This window comes from Aspergillus ambiguus (assembly GCF_047715705.1).
Source record: "Aspergillus ambiguus strain CBS 117.58 unplaced genomic scaffold BDV59scaffold_20, whole genome shotgun sequence".
NCBI classification, from domain to species: Eukaryota; Fungi; Ascomycota; class Eurotiomycetes; order Eurotiales; family Aspergillaceae; genus Aspergillus; species Aspergillus ambiguus.
The window spans coordinates 190342-208098 of NW_027395533.1; the positions used below are offsets into that span (position 1 = coordinate 190342).

Sequence of the window (17757 nt, forward strand, 5' to 3'; positions counted from 1 at the left end):
GCACCCAGATCTACAGAAACCACACTTCGGATCAATCTAAGTGAATTCTCCATATAACATTAGGCACAAAGATGCGAGACGTAGATGGACAGTGTCATCAAGAAAGACGTAGAACCCAAGTGTACCATTGCCTCACAAGCTCCAACGAGTGCCATAGAAAAACATCAAATGCATCAAAGAACAAAGCAAAGGGGAGATTCTCAATTTAATCATAGAGGCTGTCGTCATTACCGGCTTCTCCGAACGTGTTGTTGTCCGCCACCTCCCCGGCAGAGGGGAAGCGGAAGAAGCTGCTGCCACCCGAGTTCTTCAGACTCTGGGCGAATGCCTCGTAGCGGCGGATCTCCACATCGCTCACCGACCGCCGAGCCGACTTCATGGCCTCCTCGAAGTGCGCACGGGTCAGCTCCGGCACGGGATCCTCCTCGTCGAGGTCCTCGTCGTCCATCTGGACATCTTCGCCGTTCGCCTCGCGCTGCTTCTGACGCTCGATATCAGCCGAGATCGACTGCTTGATGGCCAGCTTGACAGCCCGCTGGGTGACGAATCCGAGATCGGCACCCGAGAAGCCGTGCGTCTTGCTGGCGATGAAGGAAAGATCCACATCACCGGCGACGGGGGTCTTGCGAAGCTGCGCCTTGAGAATGCTCTCGCGGGACTCCTGGTCGGGCAGAGGCACGTAGACCAGGGTATCGAGACGGCCGGGACGGACCAGAGCGGCGTCAAGCTGTTCGGGACGGTTGGTAGCACCAATCACGAAGACGTTCTTCTTGGAGGTCATGCCATCCATCTCCGTGAGGAGCTGGTTGACGACACGGTCAGAGGCACCGCCCGCATCACCCACGGAGCCGCCACGGGACTTGGCGATGGAATCCAGCTCATCCAGGAAGACGACGCAAGGGGCGGCAGCACGAGCCTTGTCGAAGATGTCACGGATGTTGCTTTCGGACTCACCGAACCACATGCTCAGCAACTCCGGACCCTTGACCGAAATGAAGTTGGCGGCACACTCGTTAGCCACGGCCTTGGCGAGCATGGTCTTACCAGTACCGGGGGGACCATAGAAGAGGACACCACGAGACGGCGAGAGACCGAACTTTTGGAACTTCTCGGGGTGGTCGACAGGGTACTGGACACTCTCGATAAGTTCGCGCTTGACCTCAGCGAGACCACCGATATCCTCCCAGCGCACGTTGGGCACCTCGACCACGGCGACCTCGCGCAGGGCCGAGGGGTTGGAGACACCGAGGGCGTAACGGAAGTTCTCCATGGTGACTCCAAGGGAGTCCAGCACCTCCGCCTCGATCGTGTCCTCGTCGAGATCGATGAGGTCCATCTTCTCCCGGATTTGCTGCATTGCGGCCTCGGAGCAAAGGGACGCCAGATCGGAACCGACATAGCCGTGAGTCTCGGCGGCGATGGTCTCCAGGTCAACGTCTTCGCCGAGCTTCATGTTCTTGGTGTGGATCTGGAGGATCTCAAGACGGCCGGTGGGGTCGGGGATACCAATGTCGACCTCGCGGTCGAACCGGCCGAAACGGCGGAGGGCGGGATCAATGGAGTTGGGGCGGTTGGTGGCGGCCATGACGACGACGTTGGAGCGGGCCTTCATGCCGTCCATGAGGGTGAGGAGCTGGGAGACCACGCGACGCTCGACCTCACCGTTGGTCTTCTCACGCTTGGGGGCAATGGAATCGATCTCATCGATGAAGATGATAGCCGGGGAGTTTTTCTCCGCCTCCTCGAAGGCCTTGCGCAGGTTGGACTCGGATTCACCGGCCATCTTCGACATGATCTCGGGACCGTTGATCAGGAAGAAGAAGGCACCAGTCTCGTTGGCGACGGCCCGAGCCATCAGAGTCTTACCCGTACCGGGGGGGCCGTACATGAGGATTCCACGTGGGGGCTTGATACCGATGGACTTGAAGAGCTGGGGATGACGAAGAGGCAACTCGACCAGCTCACGGATCTGCGCCATCTGTTTGCGGCAGCCACCAATGTCATCGTAGCCGACCTCGTTGAGGTTACCCTCCTCGTCCTCACGCTGGATGGGCTCACCCTCGCAGTGGATGATGGTGTCCTGGGCGACGATGGCGTACTCCGGCGGATCCACCTCGACCACCTTGAATTCAACCTGTCTCATACCGCCTCTAGCAATGAAGAGGTCACCCTGTCTGACGGGCCGGTAGGCTTCGCGGAAGTAGGGGGCCAGGTAGACGTCGAAGAGGGAACCAGTGAGGCCCTCAACCGTGTCGGCAATGGGGAGGACGGCGATGCGCTTGGCCTGCAATGGGTTAGAACTGAGGGCGGGAGAGAAGAGAAATGCGACATCTCCGGCCAAAAAAACGTACATATTTGATGTCCGGGCATGGGTGGATGGTGATGATGTCGCCGTGCTTGACGCGGAGGTTGTGTCTCACGACACGGTTGATACGGGCACTGCCGTCATCCAGGTCATCATCGGCCAACACAATGAGGACGGTGTCTTTCCGCTTCTTGCCCTTGACCAAGACTGTGTCACCACGGAAAAGTTGGAGGGTGTCCATGGTGTTGTTGGAGAGGGCAATGACGGAGTTATCATCGTTGACGGCATCGGTGACACTGATGGAGGGATGAGTCTGATGGTATGCTGAGGACGGGGAAGAGTGGCCTTACATCAACGAGTTGGGCTTCTTCTTCTTCTTGAGGATGGCAGTCGAGGTATCGAGCTCCTAGAAGAGGTATGAGTACGCTGATGGAAGGGTCTGTGGCAAACGGAGGAGGGATTTTACATCTTTCTTCTCAGCGCCGGAAGCGTCCCTGGTGATGACAGTCAGTGGAGAGCGTTGGAGGACAGGTGAAAGAGATTCAGAACATACTGCAGGTTGACCCGCTTCTTGTCATGAATGTGATCGGGTTCGGAGCTCATTTTGACGGGTGGAAAGGATGAATGTCAAGCTCTTGAGGCGACGTAGACGAGAAGGAAGAGGATTCGCAGTATCGGAGCTGCAGCCGTGCGGCGACAGGGAGGGATGGAAGAGGGGAGAAAAAGGGAGGGGAACGGTAAAGAGGAGCAGCAGACGATGGAAGAGTCTGATGGAGGGAGTGAGATTGGGGGGAGGATGATGAGGGAGTTGGGAGAAGAGGGAGATGGAAGAGAGAGAGGGAGGGAGAGAAGAGGAAGAAGAGTAGAGGGAGTGACGATAGTCGGCTGGATGATGACTTAAGCTGGTTGGAGCTGTCCATTACTGCATTCGCCGCCACCGAACCACATCGAACCCCATGGCATTCCGGATGATGATCATGGGCTTCCGGTTTTCTAGAATTATACTGTGGTCGTTTCTATTCTACTGGAGTGAATGGTGAATTGTCTGGGATTATTTTCTTTGCCAAAATGCCACCTTGCAGGGTGTCCCATGCCAGGCACGGCGCCACGGATGCCTCAGGATGCATCGCAGCAGCGTGGACTTGAGCATCTCATCATGAGGATCGCTGTGGTTTAAGGTTGAATGAATACTGGTCTCGCAAGGCAGAGAGAGATAGGCAGACGATCGTTGCAGGTTATCTCGTCAGCCTAGTAATGTTTCGCTGTCATATCGAGACACTACCTCGGTATATATATCACACCTGGTCCAGTACCACGCCAGACAGGACGACATCTAACAGAGAAAAATTCCTATACTCATACGCATATCGCCCTGATCGACTCGACCAACCAACAGACAACAGGAGTAAGATGCACAGTGAATTTCGCCTGGGTTGCCCTGCACCCAGGCACCAAGCCTTGCCCTATGTCATGTTGATATATACTTCTGTTGGCCTGCCTGCGTAATTGCATCCACGGTCGACGACGCATAAGGCCTTGACCGTCTGTCAGGATAGTTCCTCTCTATCTCTCCATCACTGATCGGCAAGATGAAATACAAATCATGGTATCCGCGAGACTTCATCCGTGCTCTGCAGACCATCCTGACCCAAGACCAAATCACCCGCCATCTCCAGGACCCCAATGGCGCGCCACGGTTTCTCTACGGCGCCCTTATGCTCCCTACCGTGCTCAAGTACTTCCTCAGCATCGACCAGACCGTCGATCTCGCTTCCTGCATCACTCCGGCCGTCCTCTCGGGATATCGTCTGTCCCAGTTCACCGAGAGCAGCACTCCCGTGCTTGTCCCCTCCGACTCTGCCGCCGTCGTGGAAGGTATGCTCGTCTTCGGACTGAATGCACACCAGCGGAACGCCCTTTTCGAGGTCGAAGCCGGCCTCATGGATCTGGCGGATGTGCAGGTGCAGATCCTGCAGACGGAGCGGGCGGGACCGTATCAGATGCGGTGTACGCGGGTCGTCGATGCGGGGACGTTTGTCTGGCGAGGCTCGCACGAGGGCTTGATCCCAGTAACGGGCTCGATGTGGTCGCTAGACGGGTTCCCCACAGGGCCGTTCTACCGCCAGATCGTGGAGTCGCAGCAGCGACAGACCCTAGACAGACCCTACTCGTATAAGCAATAATGAGAGCAACGGAACTTGCAACCAAAGGGAAACACCAAATAGCCGTAGTCTATTCACCAGTAATATGTACAAACTCCATCTCCACATCCACATCCACGTCGGCCTACGCCGTCGCCGCCCACAGATCATACACCCCCCAAGCCCCGGCCATGAAGCTCACCACGCCGGACAGACTGCCCGGGAACCCGATGCCGTTCTCAAAGCACCAGTGGAGACACAGCGGCGCCCAGCAGACGTTATTCACGAGACTCTTGCGCCAGGCGCGGATCTCCGCCTTCAGCTCGGCCTGCTTCTCGGCGGTGGTCTTCTCACCCGCCTCGTCCATCTTCCGCTTGCGCAGCACCAGCTGCCGCCACAGCACCAGGAACTGCAGGAAGATGTGGCCGAACCACGCGCGAATACTCCATAAGTACCACTTGTCGATCCCGCCCCAGCGGTCGATCCACTTCTTCGACACCACGCCCTTGGCCGCGAGGAACCCGCCATTCTCGAGCGCCTGATACACCATGTTGGAGGCGACCTGGAGCATGGTGAGGCCGTATAGGACGCGGTCGCGCGGCGGCGAGCGCAGCGTCGCGGAGCCCCAGGTCCACAGGGGCACGAGGCCGAGGAGCCGCAGGGCGTAGCGGGTCTCGGACATGAGGGCGGAGAGGGCGAGGAGACGGGACTGCGTCGGGGCGGGGGATTTGGAGGATTTGGCCCCGTTCAGGCGGGCGAGGAGGCCCAGTCGGGTCTGCAGGGCGATGCCGGGGGCGGAGGCCAGGAGGTGGTGCAACGCGTGCGTCAGGTACCCGGTCACGGCGAAGACCCGTTCCTGGCCGTAGGCGGAGGACATCAACCTGGAGAAGGAGCTCAGCGATGGGCCAAGGGACAGGGGGAATCTGGGAAGAGAGCGCACTTGTCTAACCGGCCGATGGTGACATCGGCAGTTTGCAGCGCGGCCAACAGCTGGCGGCGAGCATCACCGGCGGGGCTGGCCGGTTTCCCCGCTGCGTCAGGCATGGGAACAGGGGCAGAGGACGGTTCAGCGTCTGCCATGGTGGTGTAAAGAGAGACACGGGCGACTCCGACGGGACGAGCGAGAGGGAGGATTTAAGGGGAAGAAAGATGGGGGATGTGCGCGTGGTGCCTGAACATCTGATGATTTAAGTTGCGCTTAGCGCGGACGTGCCGAGGTTCGGCCATCCCACGGACGGGAAGCGTTCGTCTCCTTCGTTATTGTCGATGCCACATCAGAAATCGTTTTTAATTATGCGACGATTGGCGCACGGCTGATCCGTGGGGGATAGACCTGCTGTGGCCCCTGACCGACAAGCCATTATCAATCAACCGCCCGCGTATTGTACAGATGGATGTGCCTCGGATGTCGACAGCTCGGCTGGATATACACTTCTGGTTGAACCCAGATAGCTCCAGTTGACTGTCCCTACTAGTATGTAAACCCTCACTCCTTGGACTCTGTGTCTTCTTCGATTTCCGCGCTTGGTGACAGCATGGTATCTTGGCCAAAGCCCCAACGGGATAACCCGACGCTGCTGGGACCGGCCGACGCAATCGATGACGGAACTAGGCTGACAGAATGCGGGGAGTGCGATCCGAGATGACGGACAACATCTGCATGTAGGACAGGTCGGTCGCGCAAATCCCAGCCAGTCGGAGTCCGAATCGACAGGTCGTTGCAGACTTCGTTGAGACTGAGGTAGATGCGTTGAGCCAGGGCGTCTTTGAAGTGGAAGATTCTCAACTCGCAGTGCTGACAGGCTTCGTAGCTACATGGAACCGGCAGTAATGGCGTGACGACTGCGTCTGTGGTGTTTTCTCGCTGAGGTTGGTCGTAAGAAGGCTGGTTTGGCTGAATGGGTCCCACATTATCCGTTGCTCGCTATCCTCGTCGTCGGGATCGCTTGATGTCGCGACGCCGTGTACTATGTCTAGAAGAGACGGCGTCAGCAGTGCCAGTTCCATACTTTGCTGATGGGCGGCCGTCTGCAGGACATTGATCTTCTGCTGCCGGAGGGTGTCGTACTGTTGCGGGGTGTACAGTCTTTCCTCGATGTACTTCTGCATCCAAGGGGTGAAAACGGGACTGACAAAGGGGTCTATGGGGAGTGCATAGTCGCCGACATCTTCCACACAGTGATCGACCCAGTTGTGGAACGGACGTCTCTCACAGATCTGGCAGACCTCTTCCTGATCGAGAGAATACCGCCGCTCCATCACCGCACGGCGGCAAGGCTTGTAGCTTTGCCAGAGGCGACGAAGGGAGGGAAGTAGTCGGCGACGGTTTCTATTGAAGAATGGCTGATGAGGAGCGAGAAAGGCAGTAGATGGTGGAGGGACGAGATGATGCAGGCTGTCGAAAGGGGATTGTTCTTGGGGGAGGTCTGGGGGGATGCCCATTAAGATGGGAAGATTGGAGAAGTTGTTGTTATCCATTGGGATGGAGATGTAGAGATGGGGAGGAGAGGGAAACGAGGAAGAAAGAAGAGAGACGAGATGGAAGCATGGTGTGAAGGAGTGAATTATAGTTGGAGGAGAGGCAACAGAATGGGTGAGCGTGGAAGTAATGGCAGACAGGTAGGTTGTTGAAAAAGAAGGAAGAATACTATATCGTATACTGAGTGTAGATGAGGCTATAGAGGAAACTATATGAAGCTATACATCCGTAGATGAAGCATAGATTACTGTAGATGGTTAATGCACGCTGCACAATGCACAACGCATCCGATGACTCAGCATCGGAGGTGCCCGACGGAGCACCAATCACGAAGGGCATCGCCATCTGCCGAATGCCATTCCGACGCTTTTATATCGTCTTTTCACGAGAGAGATTCGCCTCAAGAGGGGGAACTCTTGCTGTATCTGTTGCTTCATCGAAGGGAATCCCATCTGACGACGTTTCTCTCGCGTCTTCGATCCCTCTGGTGATATACCCTCGGCACGCCCAGCCGCCGTAAACAAACACTAGTGTACCCCATCTTGGTTTTATTTATCTCTTATCCCCCGGTCTTCCCGTCCTCTCCCTTTCCTCCACACCTCTTCCTCCTCTCTTCTTCCCCCCCCAATTCCCTCCCACAACCCACACCACCATGTCGGTCAAATTCCAGGATGAATCCCTGCGCAAGGAGTCCAAGGAGCTGGCGCATAAGGTCGGCGAGCGCCTGACCGGCGGAAACACCCCGAATGGCTATCTGGCGGTGCGTCCATTCCCATCCAGCCTCAGGCGCATTCCTTCGTCTCCCCCCCATTCCGAGCTAATCGTCTCGCGATCTATAGATGTATCTCCGTCAACTCCAGTCCAACCCTCTGCGCACCAAGATGTTGACCTCCGGTGTCCTCTCCGGTCTGCAAGAATACATCTCCTCGTGGATCGCCCACGATGTCAGCAAACACGGCCACTACTTCAGCGCGCGTGTGCCCAAGATGCTCCTCTACGGCATGTTCATCAGCGCCCCGCTGGGTCACTTCCTCATCGGCATCCTCCAGAAGGTCTTTGCCGGCCGCACCAGTCTCAAGGCCAAGATCCTGCAGATCCTCGCCAGCAACCTGATCATCTCCCCCATCCAGAACACCGTCTACCTGTGTTCCATGGCCGTCATCGCCGGCGCCCGCACCTTCCACCAGGTCCGCGCCACCGTGCGCGCCAGCTTCCTCCCCGTCATGAAGGTCAGCTGGGTCACCTCGCCCATTGCCCTGGCCTTTGCCCAGAAGTTCCTCCCCGAGCACACCTGGGTGCCTTTCTTCAACATTGTCGGTTTCTTCATCGGCACCTACGTCAACACCTACACCAAGAAGAAGCGTCTGGAAGCCCTGAGAAAGGTGAGTTCCCCTCGGTGGTTCCGAACGAGTCGTAGTTAACACCCCCTAGCGTTATGACCAGCGCCGTGGCCCCGGCAGTGAGTACGACAAGGAGTACCGGTAAATGTATATACCACCGCGTCTCCACTGGCCGTCAGTTGTAGGAGGGGAGGGAGTGTTATGTTCTATTCATCTGACATATGTTATATACCATCCTGTCAGATAGACACTGATTTACGACGAATGTTTGGCACTTATCATGTATCATCCAGGAATGGAATTACCGTAGTACGTATTTCGGCATCGAGTCCCCAATCTAATCGTCTTTACGTGGGAATCATAAGAATACACACATCACAAATCACTCCACCTCCATCTCCGTCTTCCCCCTCTTCTTCTGCACCCACACGACAAAATCATCCAACGCCCCCGGCCACGCGCCATCCGCACTCCACCACCCAAACTCCTCGTCTTCCTGCGTCCGCCGCATAAACACCTCCACCTGCTCCCACAGATCCTTGTTGATGGGCCGCTTCCCGCGCTCCTCGAGGAACTCAATCCACCAGTCCAGCCAGGGTGTCGTCGCCGAATTCCACTCCACGCCGCCGTTGTCCGGCGTGAAGAACAGCCGCCACTGTTCCGCCGCGATGTCGAACTGCAGGTTGCGCTGGCCTTGCATGCGGCAAAGTGGGAAGGTATAGCGGTACACCCGGCGGAAGAGATCCGGCTGAGAGGGGATCTGCGCGCGGAGCGTGGCGGCATGCGCGACCATTTTGTCCAGCGCGTCGCAGCTGTTCCGTTCCGTCAGCATCAGCCCGTCTCGTATTGCTCCCGTTCGATCTCCACAAGGACATACCCGACACGTCTCCATCCATTTAGGAAGCCATCGCGCGTGAACTCGCCCATCGACGGGGACTGCAGGAGCTCCGCAATGCCCAGACATGCCACCTCGTCGAGCTGCACCTGGATATCGCCGAGGTATTTCATTGCGCCTTCGATGCCGATACTATCCGGGTTCTCGTCGGGAGCGTCTGCGGGGTCAGTCGGGCTGTGAACTAAGCCGGGGGGAGCTGATCGCACCTCGATAGCTGTCGAAGATCTTGTTGAGAGCGGAGGTGGCGCCTCCGGCGCCCTGCGGGCTCTGGAAATACCTGGGGTCGTTAGCAGGGCGTGGATCGTCGTCACCGAGGGCTGTCAGGTCAACGTACGCATCAATGGCTTGCTCGACATCCCATCGGGCTGCTCGCAGGAACTATGCCAGTCAGTACGATTCTCGCCCGCGGCACTGCATCCCACGCGGTGCCGGTGCCGGTAAGCAAGACGAACCTTGGTGGCGACGGCATCCTTGGCCTGTGTGAAATTGATGAATTGCGCGATCTGTTGTTTCTGAGCGCTGGAGTAGGGTGGCATGGTGGGGAAGTAGGCGGTGGCCTGCGGGGGAAGAAGGAGGGGGATGGGAAGGAGATGAGTGAGAGCTGGGGACAAGGGGAGCTCTCGGGGGATCTGATTGAGGAAACCAAGAGAAGGAGAGAAGGGTCGTGGTGCGCGCTGGCTTGACGTTGAATGCTGGAAGATGAGGGCAGTAGTTGATCTGTGGTGGTGGTGGAGGTCAATGGCAACGACCAATGCTGACTGAGCAGGCACGTGCCCCGCTATCAATCGCTTATCGAGAAGTATACAGACATCACATCCCATACCTAGTACCTAGCAGGTACGCTTCTCTTGCGATATATACGCATAATTACGACGATTTATACCTCCTGTACGTCCTCCCCATTGCTTGGTGTCCCGTCTGATATTCCCTACTTCCTGCATCTCATAACTGCCTGGGAGTCCCACCTGGGCGTTTATTATAGGCGAAGGAATCATGCGTTTCCGGTTCTCGTCTGCGTGCTACTTGGTAGCACAGATGATGTCGTGGAGATTATCGAGGCCTGGCTGGTATCGACAAGATTGACTGCTTAGGAACCCTTCGATCTGTCGCACCTTAGGTTGACGGCACGGAACACGAATGAAATAAGTGTTTGTTGCATCAGCGCCAACGGTAGCGCCATATCGACGCGGTTTTCGCAAGATTCGTCAAACAATCATATTACGAGGATGACGACGCCGTCAATCATCATATGGATGATAATGGATGGATGGCAGAGGCCGTTGATCTACGCAGCATAGTGGTCGTCTAGCCGCCGAGCTGATGCGCGATCGCCCATCTATTTACGGTTCACGAATCACGATGGAGATGAAAATGAAGAAGTATGGGCCTCACCCCACGAGACTATTTTCTCGGCGCTTTCATCGCAACACCCCCTAAGACTCAAAAGGTGGCATCCAGCATATCTCGTCGACGAGTCGATTGCCTCAAATCCCATCCTGTTCCATCCATGCGATCGTTACTCGCTGGAAACAGACATTCGCGTCGATGGATCTGTCTGGCCTCTCCTTTTCTGAGCGTCCTCTTGGTAGCCTGCTATCTGTTCTGGCCGAGGACTCTCGCACTTTACGAAGACGGACGGTCCAAGGCGCCCTTGAATTCTACACATTCCTCGCCCGAGGAAACCAAATGCCTCCTGTACCCGGGCCTAAATGACGTCCACGTTGTGCTGAAGACGGGCGTGACGGAAGCAGTCGAAAAACTCCTCGTCCACTTGGACACGACTTTACGATGCGTCCCTCACTTTACCATATTTTCCGATTACGAGGAAGACATTGCTGGACTCCATATTCATGACGTCCTCAAAGGGGTCGATCAAAACATCCTAAACACCCATCCCGACTTCGAGCTATACACCCGCGTGCGCGACTCAGGGAGACGAGCCTTGTCGACATGGAGCATCCCGAATGATCCAAGCACGCCATCTGGCAAACCAAACAACCCCGGCTGGATCCTCGACAAGTGGAAGTTCCTCCCGATGATGCACGAGACGCTCAAGGTCCGAGACGACGCCAGGTGGTACGTCTTCATGGAGGCGGACACGTACATCAGCTGGCCCAATCTACTTGCATGGCTGGCGCGGCTCAATGCGAGCGAACCGCAATACCTGGGAAACCAGATGATGATTGGCGATGTGATTTTCGCGCACGGAGGGTCAGGATTCGTGCTCTCAAACCCGGCGCTGAAACAGGTCGCCGGGCACCATTCCACTCGCGTGAAGGAGTGGGATGAATTGACCGACCATCACTGGGCGGGTGATTGCGTGCTCGGAAAGGCGCTCCAGGATGTGGGCATTGATCTGCTCTGGTCCTGGCCGATGGTGCAAGGCTCGACGCCGTGGGCGGTGGATTATCTGACTTCGCCGCTTGGTGTAAGTCCGTGGTGCTATCCTGCAGTGACTTACCACCATATGAGCCCCGAGGCGATATGGGAAATCTGGGCATTCGAGCAGAATTGGTACCGGGTGGTGAGTTTTATCCTGGCAAGGCGTGTTATCAGCTGAGGAACTAACGATGTTAAAGAATGGAGACTCGGTCGCCTTGCACAGCGATGTGTTTCAAGCGCTCATCCAGCCGCGATTCGACGAGAGCGAACACGACTGGGACAATGAGTCTCTCGATATCGTTGAAGGGGTCGGCAGCGCCGCAGACTGCGAGGCACAGTGCGCAATGGATGCGGAATGCCTTCAGTTCTCCTACGAGCCCGGAATGTGCCGGACGTCAACGACGACCCGCCGAGGGAGTCGCAAACCTGGTGTCGTTTCCGGCTGGATGACCGAAAGGATTAGCCAGGTGGTCGTACAGCTGGGCACATGTAAAAAAGCAGAGTGGGTCCACGCATAGGAGATTGTACGGGACCATACTTAGATGTACATTTTAGCGTCGATGTTATATATGACATGGAAATAGATAAGGTATATGACACTCTAGCTACTCGTCGACATCATCTTTTCAATATCCAACACTGTATCGCGCACTTGCGGACAGTAATGATGCCGCAATAACTCCCCTTCCCATACCGTTCCCGCAAACACATTCGTCGTATCAATATCCATTGCATACGGATTGAACACGCCATCGCCTTTGCGCTCCTCACTATGCCACAACGGCGCAATGCGGCGCGAATGGAATTTCGCCACCTGGCTCAGCAGGGACAAGGTTGCAATGGCGGATTTCTCCGGCACCTGCAGCGACGTGGTCATCAGCCGCTTGGCGAAGCTGCCCACGCGCACGGGAGGGGGGATGCCGTGCGCGCGGGAGAGGAGGGTCGATTGCAGGCATCGGAGCAGGAGGACGGTCGGGGTCTGGAAGTTCACTTTCCTCCGGGATGCCATGCGGGTGGCCATGGACTCCGGGGCGTTCGGGTCGGGAAGACGGAGCGCATTGGTGGGGTTGAATTCCACGTCAGGGTTCAGCGCGTGCGAGTACAGCGTGCGGTAGAGGTGTCTGACGAAGAAGCTCAGGTCCAGGTGCAGCGTGGCTGCAGCCTTGCTGGCATCTTGCCCTTCCAACAGGGCAAAGGCGGTCACGGTGCACAGGAGGGCCTCGCGTTGGGCATCGCGCACCTTCGCGTCGGAGACTTGCTCGTCGCCATCATCGTCGTCGTCGTTGTCTGCCTCCGCGGCGTCGTCGTCCGCGTCGTCGCCGAATTCGGCCCGCTCGGCGTGGCCGATCAGGTCTTTCATGGCTTCGAGCAGGTCGCCAAAGAAGTCCTGGTTGATGAGATGGGCGTATTTCGCCAGACCTTCCAGCACGGGTCCCATGAGCGCAGGGATGCGCAGCTTCAGGATACGGAAGTAGACGCCAAACACGAGCTTGAGCGTCTCCGCTTGGTTCTTGTCGCGTTCTTCGTGGGAGACCAGGGCGTCCGCTTCCTTCATGTCCTTCTCGACAGCCTTGCGCTCCTTCTCCACCTTGCGCTCGCGCTTCGTGCGGAACTCCTTCTTTTGCTTCTTCTTCCCACGGACGGGAGCCTCGGGTTCCTCGCGGTCGATGCGGTCCCGGGATCCCTTCAGAGAGAATTCGGACAGCAGACGGAGGTGGAGAAAAGTGTCGAGGACACTCTCGTGGATGCGGAACTCCTTCGCTTTCATCATTTTCGACAGGAGCCGGACAGCTTCGAGGGAGACAATGCCGTCGTCGTCGCGGGCGAAGATCTCCTCCATGGTCTCGCGACACTTGATATAATCGGCGTCGACCTGTCTCCGGGCGAGACGGTTGACGAGGATCTTCAGCAGCTCATGACGAAAATTGAAATGCGGCACGGACAGGAGTAGATTGCAGGCGCAGTTGATGGCGATGCTCTTCAGCCCGGGGTCGACCTCCGTCCCCTTCTTCGACGGCTTGGTCAGCTCGACCAGCTTTTCCACGTAGTGCTTGTATCCGGACAGGAGGGTCTGCTCGTAGGTTCGTAGCTTGCGCACTTCCTTTGACAGCTTGGCGGACATATCTTCGTCGCTCAGGGGGCGGATGCGATAGCCGGGGATAACATCCTTGTAGACGGCGGCTTGCGCGGCGAGGGCCAATTTCTGGATGACGACGTGGTTGGCACTGTGCACCATCTGGGCCATGGTCTTGAAGCAGGAGAGGTTCTCCTCGGGGTCTTCGTTGATGAGGGTGGCCAGTCGCGCGAGTTCTTCCTTCGTCTGGACGATCTGCTGCTTCAGGGGAATTTTGGGAGTCTTCTCTTCCTCGACTTCGTCCTCCTCGTCCTCGTCCTCTCCCTCCTCTTCGTCGTCGTCGGTGCCGAGAAAACTGTCGGATTCCTCCTCTGGCGCCTCGGGCTCGGGCTCCTCCACATTTTTAAAGCCTTCCGACGTCTTAATGGGCAGTCGGGTGCGCTCCTTGTCCTTCTTGTTCATCTTGCGTGGACGGCGCTCGTAGTCTTGTTCGAGGTCCCATTCGGCGGCATGATTGTAGAAATCGGACTTGGACGGCCGGGAAGAGACCTGGACATCATCACCAGGAGGACTGACACGCCTCCGCTTGACCGTGCGACCGGGAGCCATTTTGTGGGTGGGAAGGGAGACGGTTGATGGGAAGATGGAGAGATGTTCGTGGAGGAAGTTTTACGGCCGAAATTTTTGTGCCAAGACAACTTCCGCATTACGTCCGCTACTTCTACTACTACTACTACTACTTCTACTACTTCTACTACTTCTATGGCCATGTTGACAATTCATCCACTCCCTAGAATAGTATGCAATTATTCATACCTATCCATTCCAGTTGATTCATATCCAGTTCAGGTCACCCATACCAATCGTTCTCACCACATATTACCGTAACATGAGTCCGCCGTTCAAATTATCATAAACAACTCCCCCATCGCATTCGCTCACAGCTTAGTGGTCTCCCCCGAACCAGAACGCTGAACTGCCACCGAAGGAGGGGCATGACCCGGCGCAGGGGGAACCATCGCACTGGTCGTGTTCTCCGCCGCGGAGTGGTGAGAATGACCGCCAAACGAATCCGAAAGAGCTCCAAAACGGGGCATATGCGCACGATTAACGACGTCCTGGCGCTGCGCAAGCTGCGGGTGGTGATACATCATGGGAACGGGCCCGTAGGCGATTCCCGCGTAGGGGTAGTGCGCCGCTACAGGGAGATTGACGTGGATGACCGGCTGGGACGGCTGCGCTCTCAGTCCGGGTCTCTGGGCTGCCGCGACGGTGTCCATCTGCAGACTCTGCTGGACGGTCTGCTGTGCCAGCCGCTCGCGCTCGGCCATGATCTGGCGCTGGCGGGTGTTGCGCAGGGCCGGATGGATTGAACTGGGGCTTCCGTCGCGCTGATTCTGGATGCGGTCGAGGTGACTGCGCGGACTGGTGGGCGCCGACTTGCTCTGGGGCGTGGACGGATGGGTCTTCTGCATCTCTGGGTTGTTGGTGGTGTTCGGTCTGTTGCGGCGGGGTGTCTGCAAGAAGCGGCCGCCGGCGAGCTTGTCATCGTCGCGCGGACGACGCAGATAGAACATGCCCCGTTTCGAGGGAGTCTTTGCACTCTCAGTGGAACTGGCGCTGGGAGCCTGGATGTTGCCATTTTCAGGCTCAACAGTGGACGGCGCCGCGGTTTTCAGGCTGGTGCTCTTGGGCTCGGGGCTCCCGGAGGAGACGCGCGCCGGGTTCTTGAGAATGGTTCGGGGAATGGCCAGCTGGGTGAAGATGTTGGGCTTGTCGGTGTCAGGGGAAGAAGAGGGCATGTGAGTACCTGAGGTTTGTTCCGTCTCGGCGTGTTTGTTCAGAAAGTCACAGGGTCCCACGATGCCTTCAGTGCTGTTGTGTTCTTCCATTCTCTCTGTCTCCTCCCTCTGCACCTCCACCTCATCCTTGCGCACTGCCTTCTTGGGCTTCTTGCTGTAGCACAACTTGTTCTCACTACTGCGCACGCCCCGGTGGAACACGTCAGGCGCCCCCTGCAACTCGGTGACCGGTCTGGGGACCATCACCGGGTTGTAGGGGATGCTGCCAACGCGCGAAGACAGAGCGCTGATATCAGCACGTACCTTGGCGACTTCGGAGTAGAAGAGGGTCAGCACGCGGTCCTCGAGCTGGCGGTTCTCGCGCTGCATCGCGCTGAGCTGCATACGGACGTCGACCACCATGCGATGGATTTCCTTGAGAGCTTCGGTGTGTCCAATCGAGCGGATGTTCAGCGAACGCACAAGATCCCCCATGCTGTCCACGCTGCGGAGAATCTGGTCCGACACCCGGTTGTTGCTGTTCTCCAGGGTGCGACCGACCCGATTGAGGGCCGTGTCGAGGTGGTGATGGATCGCGTCCGCCTGCGAGGCGACGTGCTGCTCGAGCGTCACCGTGTTCTGGTAGCCTGGCTGTGGCGGCGGCGGGGCGTATCCCCCATGACCCGTGACCCCCGCGTAGTACGCATCATAGCCCATCGCATGCTGCGCAGGGTACTGGGGGTTCTGAGCCATGGTCTGCAGCGGATCGAAGGTCGACAAGTCCGGGCCGAATGTGGCCGGCTGACCAAGCGCCGCATAGTACTGGTTGTTGTACGTGGCCTGGTCGGACGAGACGATGAAGGGACTGGAGGCTTGCTCGGCCGATGAAGCGACTGAGGACATCTGCTGGGACGAGACAACCAGCGGATATGTCTTCTCATCAGACTTTTTGACCGCGTGATTGGACTCTGCCGCCGCCGACTGCTTCTCTTTCACGGTCTCCGCGTTGCTCTTCACCGACACCACATATGGAGACGCGGCCGCGGGAATGACGGCGGGTTTGTTTACAACGGACGTGAAAGGCTCGCCCTGCGCCTGCATGCTGGGGACTCTGTGGTCGCTGTTTATGATTTCCGCGTGTCCTTCATTGGAGTATTCGCCGGTGCGTGCAGGATGGGATGATCCATCAAGGAGGACTGTCCGGACATGCTGCATGGGGTCTGCCTTTCCCAGGACAGGGCTCTCCTCCAAGTACGCGGCGTTGTAGAGGGAGATTTTGACCTTGTCAACTGCTCCAGCCTGGAGAGGGATTTCAAGTTTCTCCGGAGCCACCAAGGAGTGGTTGTTCACCCCGTCAGCATCGGAAGTGATGGTGGTCTGGAACGGAGGCGCCGACAAAGGATGCACCTCAGACTCTCCAGCCGTGGGCATGTACAGTCTGGCTTCATGATAAGGGCCTTCAGGGCCGGCAGACTTTCTTTCCCCCTGCAGCATGACGCCGTCCTTGGGAAGACTGGGCATGCTGGGGAGAGGGCTGTCCTTACGGAAGTCTCTGCCGATATCCTTCAAACTGAACTTGGACTTGAGGACGGCCATTCTTGACTGCTTTTTCTCGGACTCACCCTTGTGGCTATCGACGCTTTCGGTCTGAGACGACTCAGTGGCGCGTCTTTTGAGTGCCTTGGTCAGCACGTTGGCCTTGTGGATGTTGGGAGCCGCCGTCTGGTCACCGTCCGAGACCGGCAGATGACGCGGCTTGGGCATGGGCAGAGCAAGGTCCTGGTCGTAGTCCAGTCCAGACGACTTGCGAGAAGTGCTTGGACGGGAGTCGGACTGGTCACTGGCAAGGGGCTCGTTTTCTGCGGTGGTCAGCAGATTAACTGGCAATGGGAACGTCTTTTGTGTGAAGAGACACAGAAGATGATGATGACTGAATGCTTACCCTTGAGGGAATCGCTCTCCTGACTGTGACGGTCCTTTTCACGGGCTTGGATGGCCCAGGCGTTTCCACTCAAGTGCGACATGGCAGGCAGACGCACCTGGGGACGCTTGATCGATGAAGATGGTGCTATTGGAATGTGATCTGAAGCTGGAGAAATGATTATCACAGACTGGTATGAAGTGACGAATGTGTGGGAAAGTGATAGAAGATGGTGAAAGGAAGTTCAAGCGAAAGAGAAACACTGAGAGAAGACGAAAGGTGGACGTGAAGTCGAACGCGCGGTGGCGGTGACGAAACAACCACCAGCAGGCACAACAACGCGAGTCTGTTCACATTCAGTGCTGGCAGTGAATTGAATGGACAAACTGGTTTTGTGACCGTTTCTTCTGTAACTACCAGTCTCTGCAGGTCAGCAGCA

The 17757-nt window shown here is 57.2% G+C and overlaps 9 protein-coding genes across 9 annotated transcripts; 3 read left to right on the forward strand and 6 right to left on the reverse strand.

The window, feature by feature from the left end:
* Positions 1 to 12: 12 nt before the first annotated feature.
* On the reverse strand, positions 13 to 3166 carry cdc48 (AAA family ATPase CDC48). The gene is made up of 5 exons (XM_073696608.1): positions 2859 to 3166; positions 2772 to 2799; positions 2656 to 2711; positions 2352 to 2601; positions 13 to 2284 (listed from the first exon to the last, which is right to left on the reverse strand). Exons 1-5 carry the CDS (start codon positions 2906 to 2908, stop codon positions 206 to 208), a joined length of 2463 nt encoding a protein of 820 aa, XP_073547014.1. The 5' UTR covers positions 2909 to 3166; the 3' UTR covers positions 13 to 205.
* A 419-nt stretch (positions 3167 to 3585) lies between these two features.
* BDV59DRAFT_55113 (gamma-glutamylcyclotransferase family protein) lies at positions 3586 to 4539 on the forward strand. Its single transcript, XM_073696609.1, has one exon. It carries the CDS (start codon positions 3895 to 3897, stop codon positions 4486 to 4488), a length of 594 nt encoding a protein of 197 aa, XP_073547015.1. The 5' UTR covers positions 3586 to 3894; the 3' UTR covers positions 4489 to 4539.
* On the reverse strand, positions 4540 to 5605 carry BDV59DRAFT_55116 (uncharacterized protein). The gene is made up of 2 exons (XM_073696610.1): positions 5387 to 5605; positions 4540 to 5327 (listed from the first exon to the last, which is right to left on the reverse strand). The coding sequence occupies exons 1-2, from the start codon at positions 5524 to 5526 to the stop codon at positions 4592 to 4594; spliced, it is 876 nt and encodes a 291-aa protein (XP_073547016.1). The 5' UTR covers positions 5527 to 5605; the 3' UTR covers positions 4540 to 4591.
* Positions 5606 to 5938: 333 nt separating this feature from the next.
* On the reverse strand, positions 5939 to 7086 carry BDV59DRAFT_180351 (uncharacterized protein). The gene has a single exon (XM_073690051.1). It carries the CDS (start codon positions 6922 to 6924, stop codon positions 6229 to 6231), a length of 696 nt encoding a protein of 231 aa, XP_073547017.1. The 5' UTR covers positions 6925 to 7086; the 3' UTR covers positions 5939 to 6228.
* Positions 7087 to 7577: 491 nt separating this feature from the next.
* Positions 7578 to 8410, forward strand: BDV59DRAFT_202767 (Mpv17/PMP22 family protein; the record flags this gene model as incomplete). The annotated part of the gene is made up of 3 exons (XM_073694119.1): positions 7578 to 7685; positions 7765 to 8307; positions 8357 to 8410. 3 exons carry the CDS (start codon positions 7578 to 7580, stop codon positions 8408 to 8410), a joined length of 705 nt encoding a protein of 234 aa, XP_073547018.1.
* Positions 8411 to 8647: 237 nt separating this feature from the next.
* BDV59DRAFT_202768 (DCN1 family protein) lies at positions 8648 to 9696 on the reverse strand (the record flags this gene model as incomplete). The annotated part of the gene is made up of 5 exons (XM_073694120.1): positions 8648 to 9077; positions 9143 to 9317; positions 9367 to 9437; positions 9495 to 9538; positions 9613 to 9696. The coding sequence occupies 5 exons, from the start codon at positions 9694 to 9696 to the stop codon at positions 8648 to 8650; spliced, it is 804 nt and encodes a 267-aa protein (XP_073547019.1).
* Positions 9697 to 10667: 971 nt separating this feature from the next.
* On the forward strand, positions 10668 to 12060 carry BDV59DRAFT_202769 (uncharacterized protein; the record flags this gene model as incomplete). The annotated part of the gene is made up of 2 exons (XM_073694121.1): positions 10668 to 11684; positions 11740 to 12060. 2 exons carry the CDS (start codon positions 10668 to 10670, stop codon positions 12058 to 12060), a joined length of 1338 nt encoding a protein of 445 aa, XP_073547020.1.
* Positions 12061 to 12102: 42 nt separating this feature from the next.
* Positions 12103 to 14257, reverse strand: BDV59DRAFT_55148 (nuclear export protein Noc3). Its single transcript, XM_073696611.1, has one exon. It carries the CDS (start codon positions 14223 to 14225, stop codon positions 12144 to 12146), a length of 2082 nt encoding a protein of 693 aa, XP_073547021.1. The 5' UTR covers positions 14226 to 14257; the 3' UTR covers positions 12103 to 12143.
* A 116-nt stretch (positions 14258 to 14373) lies between these two features.
* Positions 14374 to 17747, reverse strand: BDV59DRAFT_180360 (uncharacterized protein). Its single transcript, XM_073690052.1, has one exon. The coding sequence runs from the start codon at positions 17159 to 17161 to the stop codon at positions 14555 to 14557; it is 2607 nt and encodes an 868-aa protein (XP_073547022.1). The 5' UTR covers positions 17162 to 17747; the 3' UTR covers positions 14374 to 14554.
* Positions 17748 to 17757: the final 10 nt, after the last annotated feature.